This window comes from Piliocolobus tephrosceles, chromosome 20, assembly GCF_002776525.5.
Source record: "Piliocolobus tephrosceles isolate RC106 chromosome 20, ASM277652v3, whole genome shotgun sequence".
In the NCBI taxonomy this organism is placed as follows: domain Eukaryota; kingdom Metazoa; phylum Chordata; class Mammalia; order Primates; family Cercopithecidae; genus Piliocolobus; species Piliocolobus tephrosceles.
The window spans coordinates 44,661,731-44,674,778 of NC_045453.1; the positions used below are offsets into that span (position 1 = coordinate 44,661,731).

The following is a 13,048-nucleotide window of genomic DNA, read 5'->3' on the forward strand; positions in this document are numbered from 1 at the left end:
CTTGATTTCTTAATACAACATTAACATACCTTGGAAAAAGTTATTGTATTTTTTACTATGAAAATAATATTTATTGTAGAATAATTGGAGTATAGAAGATGAAGGAAATAAAAATCCTTTATAATCTTACATGAATAGATAATCACTGGTGATATTTTGTGGATTCCTGTCAATTTTACATATAAATGCAAAGTATAAGAATGGGCTTGAAAGTGAAACTGGGATAATAAAAATAGACAGACTTTCTTGGCCTGCTTAAAATGTATTTCTCACAATTTATATAATTAACATTTTTATGTGATTAAATACTCTTCTACACCATAATTTTTTGTTAGTTTTATGAAATAGCCATTCTGCCATTTATTTACACCCCTTCCTGAATGTACATGGAATGTTGTCTCTAGTTTATAAAAAAGTACTTTATGTTTAAAATGAACATAATCTTATATATGTCTTTGTAGGTTTGTTTTCTTAGGCAGTGTTTCTTTTTTTTTTTTTTTTGAGACTGAGTCTCACTCTGTCGCCCAGGCTGGAGTACAGTGGCCGGAACTCAGCTCACTGCAAGCTCCGCCTCCCGGGTTCATGCCATTCTCCTGCCTCAGCCTCCTGAGTAGCTGGGACTACAGGCGCCCGCCACCTCACCTGGCTAGTTTTTTTGTATTTTTTAGTAGAGACGGGGTTTCACCGTGTTAGCCAAGATGGTCTTGATCTCCTGACCTCGTGATCCGCCCGTCTCGACCTCCCAAAGTGCTGGGATTACAGGCTTGAGCCACGGCGCCCGGCCCAGGCAGTGTTTCTAAAAGAGGAAATTTTGGGTGAAAAAAATGAATGACGATTCTTGGTTCATCTGCCGTATTATTGCTCTTGATAAAGTTTGTTAACAGTTTATATGTTTACCAGCAGTGCATGAGAACTCTATATTCAGCTCATATGGGCCATAATTTAGAATTGTCATTTCTTAAGAATAGTTTTGCCAATTTGGTGGGTAAAAATAGTACCTCATTGTTTTGAGTTATATTTTTCACTAAAGTTGAATTTATCTTTTGTGTCTTTCCTGCTCATTTGTATTCTTGGTTTATTATTTAGCAAAGCCCCAAGTCCCAAAAGATAATATCCTTTGCCTATTTTTTTTTCTTTCATAGAATTTTTTTTTTTTTTTTTTTTTTTTGAGGCAGAGTATAGCTCTGTCCCAGGCTGGAGTGCAACGGTGTGATCTCGACTCATTGCAGCCTTCGCCTCCCGGCTTCAAGATATTCTCCTGCCTCAGCCTCCTGAGTAGCTGGGATTGCAGGCATGTGGCACTGTGCCCGGCCAATTTTTATTTTTAGTAGAGATGATGGAGTTTCACCATGTTGGCCAGGCTGGTCCTGAACTCCTGATCTCAAGTGATCTGCCCACCTTGGCCTCCCAAAGTGCTGGGATTACAGGCGTGAGACTCCTCACCTGGCATCATGGTATTCTTTTTACTGGTTTGTAAGAGCTCTTCCTGTATTAAGAAACTGAGCTAGATTTTTATTATCTACCTGCATATATATTTACTCAGTTTTTTCTTTTCCTTTTATGTGTTGGGTTTAGACTTGCAGACATTTTTCCATTATATTACTTTAATCTGTTATTAAAATATGAATTTTAAAATAAACACATTTTAAATTGCACATGAAACAATGTATTGATTTGTGAATATTGCCTTTCTGCACTCGTTGTTCATGAAAAATTTTATTCAAACTATTCATGAACATCTTTGGCAAATTTTATTCAAACTATTCATAAACATCTTTGACATTTGCACATTTGTCCTCACTAGGTCAACTGGTTACCTCTTGAGCTACCTAACTGTTTTGGTGCACATTGTGGTAGTCATTGCTGCTGCTTGCTAAATATTGCAAACTGTCCATGGTCTGAGCCCATGACCAGGCCTCTTTGTGGTTGGGTGAGGTCTTATAAACCATTTTAATCCATCAGTTGTGAGTGGGAGTGATGGTAGACAGTATCCTTTCTAGTTTGGAACTTTTACTCGTCAGTTCCAGACTCTGCAGAGACCCTATGGGTTCTGTGGTAGTTCAGTGGGAGTAGGGTATCAGGTTCCCTGGAAGAGCCAAGCTAAGGACGGTGTAGTCGCCCTGGCCTCTGATTTAAATCCTCACCTTGATTCAGTGTTTGATGGCACCTGTGGTCATCTTTAATTGTTGTCTGGTTTTCGTGTAACCACCTTGGAGGTCAGAATCCTGTGTTATTCTGTTTCACTGCTCAAAGGATCCAGCCATTGTAGTGATGAATCTTTCTGATTTCAGAGGTGCTGCTGAGTTTACTTTCACATCACCTTCTAACCCCAGGTGAATTTCTCACTGGGCCCAGGTGGGCCAACAGATAGCACCAAAGGGTGGGTGACCAACTCTCTTGGTTTGCCCAGGATTGAGGGGTTTCCTGAGACGTGGGACTTCTCAATGTGAAAAACAGGGAAGTCCCTGGCTAAATGAGACGGCTGTTCACAAGGATCACCCGAAACCCAGCAGACTTTTCTCGTAGTTCTCTTTATCCCAGAAATGAAAGGAGGGACGGTAATGGCACCAGCTGTTTCCAAGGCTGAGCTGCAGATTCCACACTGCAGCAGTTCTGCTCAGTTGCGACCCTCATCTGGCTGCAGAGCATAAATCTGGGCTCGCGGAGTATTTGTGAGAGCTCCTTGGCAGGAGGCATTCATCGTCTGCCAGAGGCCCTGGCACTCCCTGCAACGGTGTATGACCCATGGCTCTGATTAAATTTCAGCAGGCGCACTGTGGCCTCCCCTTGCCCATGCCTGATTAATCACTGTCTCCCCAGGCAACTCTCTGTTCCCTGCTTTCCTGGATGGTGGTTTTCTTGTAAGTGGTCCCCATCCATACATTCCAGCTGGAAGAAGACCTGTGATCTGTACTTTGCCCTTTGCAGCCCCTTAGGGAGTAAACAATCAATGTGCTGTCTCATCTGTACCTCAGATAATTTTTGTAGCCTTGTTTTTAAATATTCCTAAAATATTCCCTCCAGTAACAACTCCAAAGAGTGATTAAGAAGAATCTGGGATGTAGTCATCAGAGCCAGCAAAAGGTGTGCCAGGGTTGCCCTGGGTGGCTGCATTTTCTTAAGTTGTGGAAAGAAGTTCATGAATCAGTTGTCACTTTCAAGATCTTCTAGTGTCACCCGAATTCCCCTTCTGGTTGTCAGAGCAAAGTAAGATGCTGTGTCCTATAATGCCTGGTTTTTGTAACTCCCTTTTTGCAAGGGCTACATCCTTTTCCTGAACAGTAAACACATCACCTTGCCAGTGCTTTATCTATCCAGAGAGTGATGACTCTATGTCTCAGGTTAGGTTTTGCTTAAGCTCCACTTTGGGAGTTGTGTGTGAGCCCATATCCCTTGGACTTTAGAGTTCCCTGTGCCTGGGAGTTTCTAAATGTCAACATATGCATCTTTTTTCTAAGGGCTTCCAAGAGGCTGAAGGCTGCTTTGTGCATCTGTCCTCAGGCTGAAAGCACTGGGGCATTTACAACCTTTTGAGAACAAACCTCATCAATGGGTTTTATTCCAGCTCCTTTCCCACAGGGTGGGACACCTTTGGGGTGTGTTCTCACGTTTTGGTATGGGTTTCTGAAGTTTCCCAGTGGCATGAAGCTCCAGTTGCTGACAGTGATGACTGGCAGGATAACATACCCTTAACTGGTCCTGTCTCTTTCCTGCCACACCTCCCATTCATCACTGGTATTCTCTTTACCTCTCCAATAAACTACTTCACCCCAAATCTTGCCTCAGGATCTGCTTCTAGGAGATCTAAAACTAAGACAGAAGTCGATTACTGAACCTTCTCATAATTCAGGCATCTCTGTCACCCTCTTCCCATATACAATGTGAAAAATGCTGTAACTGTAAACCCAACACACAGACTACAAAGCTAAAGATTCAAATAAGCAAAAGAAAAAAAGGATTTCCTTCTCGCCCACTCCTCACTGCTTCTCTCAAGTATTTATTAAGCAAATGTAGGAGGTGCAAACTTCAAATCCCTAAGGAACCAGGTAGGTGATGTTTGTGTGAAGCAGGTATCAGTTGTCTGCTACCTGGCAAACAGTATTCCCACAACTGGGAATAGTGGGATCTATGGCAAACAGTGCGTGCCCCGATAAAAGTCTCTGATCCATCTTCTCTTTGTTCTCTTCCTTTAAATCATTACTATGTTGGTGAAACAAAACATACGTACAGGGTGATAAAATTGAAAGACAAACGTAAGTGCCTTGTGTAACAGGTAGTTCTCTGACTCCTTTGTTTATGTGAAGATTGCCTTTCAGAGATGGATTTTCCCTTAGAGTAGAGCAGGCAGTGGAAGTTACTGGGAGAAAACCGTCGCTAATGCACAATGCACCCTCACTTCCAAAATGCTACAATGTTGTCCAAAAAATGTCACCTTGAAACAAGGAAAGATTCATTCCCATTGCTTGGGGAAATTTATTCCAATTGCTTGGGGAAAAGTCAAATGAGAAATCATGTAGTTTTCATCATACTCACTCTGCTTTCTAAAAAATGTACATGCTGTCATCTGAAGATCAGTCATAACAATTTCTCTCTTAAGCTTCAGCGGGCTCGGCATGCTTTGCAGGACAATCACACTTGAAAGGGCCTTTTCACCTGCAGCCAGGGAGACTACAGATGGAGGAGAGAGGAATATCCTGCTTCGAGAGGCAGTGGAGCAGTGCAGAAGTCCGTGGAAAATGACAGGGGCACCCAGGGATGTGGAGCACTGCCACCATCTTTACTGTCAGTCTGGACAGAGGGCAGACATCTCCTACCTGCCTGACTCTCTTTTGGCCTCAGGTGTCAAAAAAAGTGCCTCTCAGTGAAAATCCATGTCTGCTGAGGAAGGGGGGAATCTGCCAAGTGTTCCCCTGGGCACCTGCTGTCACCTGGTCTGGGGCTTGGATGTGTAACCATTTCTCTCCAGTCACACGACGAATAACGCAATAAGGAAACAGGCTGTCTGTGCATCAAAAATTTCATCCTAAACGCTTCTTAAGGAGACTAGGCATTGAAACAGGGTATGGACGTCACTTTCGTGCCACCCAATCCTGTTGTCAGACATTCTCTGTAAACCACATTGTGTCACTCAAATGCCAGGCTCATGTCGCTGTTTCAGATGGGTTGAATTTCAACAGCAGACTGGCGTAACCTTGTAATAAAGCGTCTTCACTATTTCCTAAACAGTGTAGCAATGGTCACTGAACTGCTGTCACCATGATGTTCACTTCGAGGACTCTGTTTCCCATTTCATAGTTGTGTTTCTGGGATCCTTGTATTTAATGCAAAAGTGATGAATTCCTTAAGTTGTGAGATCTTTCCTTGACTTAGAAAAGTCTTCCACAGTCTTGGGGTAACTTAGGACTCTGGTTGGGAAACTTGTCATTTTGAGGAAACATAAAACCTTGGGGTTTCAGGTGTTTTTCCTCCTGTTTTTCCACTTCCCAAAGGGAACTTCCAGACTCATGAAGGCAAGGGTGACTGTTACTTGCAGGAAGAACACATAAGTATGTAAGTGCTATAATTTAAGGGAAGTCAGAAGAGTCCTCTAACCAGGGGTATGCTATTAAATGTTTAACAACCAGCTCTCTGAAGAGGGCATAAAAGGACTTTATTTTTAGTGTTTGTCAATTTCCATGTCTAATTTCAAGCTCCCAACTTGATGTTATTGGGAGCTTTTCAGCACAGCACTGTCCCTAGCTTGGAAACATGTTTCTCTCCTAGGACTGCATCATGAGAATTTTGGCGTGCTCATTCCTTCGAGGAAGCTATGTCAGAGAAGGGAGGGAGGGAGACTTCTCAAGGTCCTGAACTAGAAGAAAAAACTTGTAATTGGATAAACTCTTGACACTCTTGGCTGTAAAGGAGAGGGCCAGGTGATGTCAAGTGACCTTGAACAGTGACCAGGTCATTCCCACACTGCCAAACCTCTTTTTTGACCATCCATTCTAAGATTGGAAGGTGCATTAGTTTGCCAGGGCTGCTACCAAAGGACCACAACAAAAGGACCAAAGTAACAACCAAAGGAACACCAATTGGGCTTAAACAACAGAAATTTCTTGCCTAGAAGTCCTGGAGACAGAAGTGTCAGCCACCTCTGCTGACACTTCCGTCTCCAGAACTTCTAGGAATAGAATCCATCTCTAAAAGTTCTGCAGACATAATAGATTCTATTCCATTCCTAGAAGTTCTGGAGACAGAATCTATTGCATTCCTCTCCCAGCTCCTGGTGGGCTGTTGGCCATCTCTGGCTTCCTTGGGCTTGTAGATGCATCCCCAACCCCCTCTGCCTTCATCTTCACATGCTGTTCTCCCTGTGTGCATATCTGTGCCCAGATGTTCCTGTTCTATTTTTTTTTTTTTTTTGTCTTTTAAAAAAGGACACCAATCATATTGGATTGGGGCCCACCCTACTCCAATATGACCTCTTCTTAATTAATTAGATCTGCAATGACCCTATTTCCAAATGAGGTCACATTGTGAGATATTGGGGATTAGGACCCCAACTTATGAATATTTGGGGACAGAATTGAGTCCACAACAGAAGAGGTGCTGATACGGTTTGGCTGTGTCCCCACCCAAATCTCATCTTGAATTTCCACATGTTGTGGGAAGGACCCAGTGGGAGGTAACTGAATCATGGGGGCGGGTCTTCCGCATGCTGTTCTCTTGATAGTGAATAAGTCTTATGAGATCTGATGGTTTTAAAAAGGGGAGTTTCCCTACATAAGGTGTCTTCTCTTGTCTGCCACCATGGAAGACATGCCTTTCACCTTCCACCATGATTGTGAGGTCTCCCCAGCTATGTGAAACCATAAGTCCAATAAACCTCTTTCTTTTGTAAATTGCCCAGTCTTAGGTATGTCTTTACCAATAGTGTGAAAATGGATTAATACAGCTGCATACAGTCTTATATTTCTGTTCAGACCTTTGAAATCATTCAGCAGCTCAGAAGAAACTGCTCCACCAGATGCCTAAGAAGACTGTGAATATAGACAACTACCCTTTGATGTCCTCAGAGAAAAAACAAAGGGATTTTGTTAGAAACCTTCTGATTGGCCTCTGACCCTGCAAGTTCTGAACCTTCCCAACAGAACCACATTTCTTGGTTTTGGAGCCTCATCTTGGGGTGTTTCCCCTAATTTTGAACCAAAATTTCCCTGAAAGCATCGAGGGCAAGTGGCAGCTGGAGCAGAGACTAACAGGTTGTAACAAGCAAGGGTGCCAATGGGATGGTGTCCACTTGGAAACACCTCTAAGCATAAGCCTCCAGAAAGAGGAAGGGTGGGTTGGAGAGCAGGAGCCACGAAGCTGGGGAGAAGCAGACGGGGTGAGTGTGGCCTAGCCCCGTGACCACAGAGCCCTCCTGTGGCTCTCCACACATTCTTGGGGCTGGCATCCTACAGCCACCTTGGATCAGGATGTCTGTCTGGTCCCAGGCACTATGAGGTCTTGCGTGAATCGATCTCACTGCCCTGATCCCTCCTGGCACAGTCTTTTTTTTTTTTTTTTTTTTGAGATAGAGTTTCACTCTTGATGCCCAGATTGGAGTGCAATGGCATGATCTCAGCTCACTGCAACCTTTGCCTCCCGGGTTCAAGTGAGTCTCCTGCCTCAGCCTCTTAAGTAGCTGAGATTACAGGTGCCCACCACCATACCTGGCTAATTTTTTGTATCTTTAGTACAGATGGGTTTTCACCATGTTGGTCAGGCTGGTCTTGAACTCCAGACCTCAGGTGATACACCTGCCTCGTGTTGGGATTACAGGCATGAACCCAGCGCCCAGCCCCTCCTGGTGCATTCTTACAAGAAACCAATGAAGTTGGGCTACCTAGGCCTCTGTTCCTTCAACACAGAGACAAAGGGCATGTGGCTCAGTCACCACACAGCCCACTCGTCCAACCCATCGTACTGATGAGGAAATACAGGGTTGTTCCTTTCTGGAAATGAGTCACCTCTGCTGCCCTTTTCTATTCATTGTAGGTTTTAAGAAACCATACGTTGGGGTCTTAGGATCTCAGGGTTAGATGGTTTGGATCCTCAAGATAGTAGAGCAACACCTCGCAAACTTTCATGGGATCTTGTTAAAATGCAGCATCCGTGGGAGGGGAGGAGGTGCTGAGGTTTTGCGTTTTTCACTCTCCTAGGTGGGCCGTGACCACACTTTGAGAAGCACTGACTCAGACCATTTTGCAGAAAGTGAGGAATGGAGACACTGACTAGTCTGAAGTTCCCCAGCCAATGGGGGGCAGGACTGAGGTTAAAACTCAGGTCTCTCCACTGTCAAGAGGAGTTCTCCACCTGCTGAAATATCCCTGCAACAGGAGGGACCTGCTGCTGTGCAGTGTTGGCTCTCTAGTGAAGAAAGAGACGTTGACCTGCAGTCAGAAAAGCCTGATTCTGAGAGATGAGTGCCTTCATTTGATACCCTATGTGCTTCCTTCCCATGGGGCCTGTGACAGCTGTGGTTAGAAGGGCCTGGCTGTGTCCCAAGGAAATTGTCTGTGCAAAGCCAGTCTGGGGGTTAGATCCAACTGTGTGCTAAAGTTGGCCACCCACTGCGCTGAAGGGTTCCACTTGGTCTGAAATATTGTTTACTATTGTTTAGGGCTGAGACTCTAGGGAAGTTACATTTGAACTTGCCAATTTTTGTCCAGTGAGATGTTTTAGTCTGGTAAGACTAGGAATGTGTGTAAGCAAGCAACAATTTAGTAAGAATCCAAAGTTAGATTTCTCATGGCTAAATATAATCTAATCAGACTGAGCTCATTTCATCAATTCTTTTACAAATTTTACATTGCCTAGCATTCAGAGGCTTAGACTCACTAGGAATACAAACACAGACACGACGACAGAAGCTAAGGGATGATTTTGGAGGCTGTGAATGGTGAAGAGATGGAGAAAAATGGTGTGAAAGAGGCCGGGTGCGGTGGTATACTCTTGTAATCCCACCTTGGGAGTCCGAGGTGGGAGGATCTCTTGAGTCCCGGAGTTTCAAACCAGCCTGGACAACATGGTGAAACATGTCTATAAAAATTTAGCTGGGCATGGTATCATGCACCTGTAGTCCCAGCCACTCTAGAGGCTGAGGCAGGAGAATCACTTGAGCCCAGGAGGTTGAGGCTGCAGTGAGCTGAGATTGTGCGACTGCACTCCAGCCTGGGTGATGCAGTGAGACCCTATTTCAAAAAAATAAAAAAAAAAAAAAAAAAAGAAGAAGAAGAAGAAGAATAAGGTAGAAGAAAGAAAACCTAGTCTAAAAAACCAATCGTGGCTGGGCACAGTGGCTCAAGCCTGTAATCCCAGCACTTTGGGAGGTCGAGACGGGCGGATCACGAGGTCAGGAGATTGAGACCATCCTGGCTAACATGGTGAAACTCCGTCTCTACTAAAAAAAAAAAAATACAAAAAACTAGCCAGGCGAGGTGGCTGGCGCCTGTAGTCCCAGGTACTCGGGAGACTGGGGCAGGATAATGGCGTAAACCCGGGAGGCGGAGCTTGCAGTGAGCTGAGATCTGGCCACTGCACTCCAGCCTGGGCGACAGAGCCAGACTGTGTCTCAAACAAACAAACAAAAAAACCAATCGTAATAGGCATACACTTAGTTCTAAGCTTCCTGGCAGCCAAAGGAAAAAGGGAAACCTAATGGGGTAAATTTTGAGGCAATGTTTGTGGGAGGTGTTCCCTAGAAGCAGAGCCTGAGACAGAGGCAGAGCCTGAGACAGCTGCCCAGACTCATTGAGGGAGGGCTCTAAGGAGGAATCTGCGAGCAAGGGAGCGAAGTAACATACAGAGGGGAAGGAACTCCAAAGCTATGCAGTCTTGGGTAAAGCCTGCCTTTGGCCTGGACCACAGGGGGCTCTGGAGCATAAATTACATTGAAGATTCCTCCCTGTTGGAGGCAAGCAGGCTCCTCCTGCCTTAGCCATGTGCTGTGGGTTGTGCCCTGGGTGTGGGGGGCATAACTTTCTGGGAGAGAAGATTCCACCTCTCGGGGCAATGCTTGGTGAGAGGGGCCGCTGTGAGCCATCAGCAGCCAACACTCACAGCAGCTGGGGCGGCCCCCAGGCCTGCCTGGTGAAGGGGATCTTGGTGGGCGCCAATGGCATCCACTGTAGTCATAGGTTTCAATGTGACTTTCAGCCTCTCAACCGTGACATTTCGTGTCTGCATTAATTCCGTATCTGCCCCCTGAACAGCCATCCACTATGTTCTTAAGCCCTGGGCTAGTTCCCGAGGATGGTCTGGGCAGGAAAACACATGTTTTCTGACCTCAGGAAATGTATGGAAAAGCAGCCTTCAATTGCTCACTCTTATTTTCTTCAATATTCTCTTTTTTATGCCTGCATTAAACATATAGTGTTCTGTACATTCACTTATTTTAGTGTTATCAATGTATAAGTAATGAGTTTATGCATTTTCCATAAACAGACTGTACATAATTTAAATGTGTATGTGGAACGGATGCATTCTATAATTTATTTATGATAGTGCTGGTTTCTATAGCCATTTCATCTATTTGAAATCCACCAAAATCTAAGAAGCAAATTTAAAAACATTCCTAAAATGGAATTCCAAAAGCCACACACAAAATCTCATGCACTGTCCTTTCCCTCACTTAGCACCAGACCACTTACTCCACACACAGCAGTGACCTTGAGGTGTGAGTCCCACGTCCAGGCTGATTACAGAGAGTCCTCTGGGAGCACAGGGAGGGGACCGCTGCTGGCCTGGCAGGGAGGACAGGCCTGAGAAGACTGTGTATGCCAAGGGGTGGGAGCTGTGCCATGCGTGGCAAGTAGATGCGTGCATCGGAACAGCTTGTGAAGACACAACAGTTTGGTAATGGATGCTCAAGTAACAAATCTATCAGCTGAGGCCCCAGGGATCATGGAGGAGAGATGAGCCATCCCCATGGTGCCCTGCCCAAATTCCTGACCCACAGCATCCCAAGCGTAGTAAAGGAGTTGTGTTCTGTGCTATGAAGTTTTGGGGTGTTGCTTAAGTGACAGTCGAGACTGGGACAAATGCCGACCCTTTGCAGGCACTTCTCAGTGCCGAGTGCTTGCATCTTTCTCATTTACACATCACAGTGACTCTGTGACCCCTCATTGTCACCGTTTTACAGGTGAGGTTAAGTCACTTCCTGATAGACTGGAGCCCAGAAACCCTCTGGTCCTTGAACCTGGGTTCGTGTCTCCTTTGGGGTGGCTCCAGCCCCAGTGTCCCAGAGAAGGGGCCCCCTTCCCCTCCCTATGCAGCATTGACCTCCATCTCATCCCTTTGGAGGCTCTGCCTGGCTTCCTTCTCCTTGGCTGTGTCCAAGCCTGGGCTAATCTCAGAGGAGCAGCTGTGAGAATGTGTGCTCGGACCTCCTGCCCCATGAGTGTCGTGGTCACAGTCCTGGCTGCTGCCCCCTGGATCTACCACCCCGTCCTGCCGAGACCCCATGTCCTGTGTGCTAGTGCCAGCCAACGACTGAGCAGGTGGTGGGGGTGCCAGTGCGTGCAGGCCCCTTTCTGCCTGTGATGGGCAGCTTTGGCGTGGGGACTGCTATCTGAGACCCTCCCTCCCCAAGTCCCTTCCCTTCCACTGTCGTTTGCAGGAGCCAGGCAGGCATCACGTCTGAGGCTCTTCTGCCTTCTCTCCTTATCCTTCACAGGCCTTCCCGTAGTCAGCCTCCTGCATGGCTAAGCCCCTGCACTGTCCGACTCCTGTAGGACCTGGACTCACACACAGGGTGACAATGGTTTACCCAGTTGCCTCCGCGCCCCCACCCACTGTGTCCCACCCTGTGAGTGGCCGGGGCATAGGGGGCGGCCCTCTTACCTTGTTCACACCATCGGCCATGGCCTGCAGCGTGAGCTCCCGGGGCCCATCCACTGTCTTGCCGTTGTCTGTGGGGCCCCAGCTGGCGCTGTAGATGTCGATCAGCTGCGGCATGTGGCTGATGGAGGAGGCCTCGATGATGTCTGTCATGAACGGCTGGTCCAGCATCCGGATGCCTGTGGACACGTTGAGCAGAGGACACCAGGTTTGGGTTCACCAGTTCACAGGAAACAAGGAGGTGGAGGAGGGCTCGGGCCCTGAGTGCTTGGAAGGGTTGGAGATCTCAGGTGCTCTGGGGACACTGTGCAGTCCGAGGATCACGAAGGAGGCGCAGATGGTCCTACTGGCTCCCTTCTGCGTCCCACCCATGTCTTTGCTGATGTAACGATTTAAAGACAAGTTTATTCCTCTAGCAAACCTTACTAGAATTCCTAATGGGCGAGATCACCGTTGCTGAAGCGATTCTTTGATAAACTCGTTTCTAAGTAGAAGCTCGACTTCAGAGAACTGGGTGTTGGCTGCAGCCAAGTTTTAGGGGAGAAATAAAGCTACTACATATGATAGATAGAGGAGGCAATAGATATTTGATATTTGAGAAGAAATTCCAGCAGGCAGAGGGCAGAGGGCAGGGGACAGAGAGAGGGGCAGGGGCAGTGCAGGAGCGGATGGGATAAGGAAAGAGGAACTCCCATTTGCACTGTAGCTGGGAGGGACTTTGGAGAGGACAGAAAGGCTGAGATGGCCGTTCTAAACTGTATTAGTGATTCTGTGTCAGATGGCCCCCTCTCCTTTCTTCCCTATAGCATTGCTGTAAAGTTCGTGTTCCTCTCTGATGCCTCATGGGAGTGATTTCTTGCAGGATGTTGGGAAGAAGCAAAGTCGTGCAGTCCAGGGTAGTGTGGGGCACACAAGCCTAAGACACAGGGGCATAGGATGAAGGTGCCTGCACTGCCCCTGCCGAGCTGGTGCTCCTAGGCTTCCAGTCCCCCTGTGGTCATCCACAAAAGCCCTCTCCAGGGGGAACTCAGCAGCCACCACTGGGATGGGCGTGCTGTCTCTCCATCACTACCCTCAAAACTTCGCTGACGGGGTCACATGTCTTTCTCTAGGCTTTGTCATCTGGATGGGTCAGTGGGTTCACGATTCTGTGGCAAGGAGCTCAGAGTGCTAGTGAAGCTGA

General features: G+C 46.5%; 1 protein-coding gene across 3 annotated transcripts in view; it reads right to left on the minus strand.

The window, feature by feature from the left end:
- The window catches only part of PCSK2 (proprotein convertase subtilisin/kexin type 2), a 256,935-nt gene that overhangs the window by 34,269 nt on the left and 209,618 nt on the right, over positions 1-13,048 (minus strand). For all 3 annotated transcript variants that reach the window (XM_023217814.2, XM_023217815.3, XM_023217813.3), the window contains one exon: positions 11,869-12,044. In XM_023217814.2, coding sequence (XP_023073582.1) covers positions 11,869-12,044 — 176 coding nt within the window. The remainder of the gene's footprint in view (positions 1-11,868; positions 12,045-13,048) is intronic.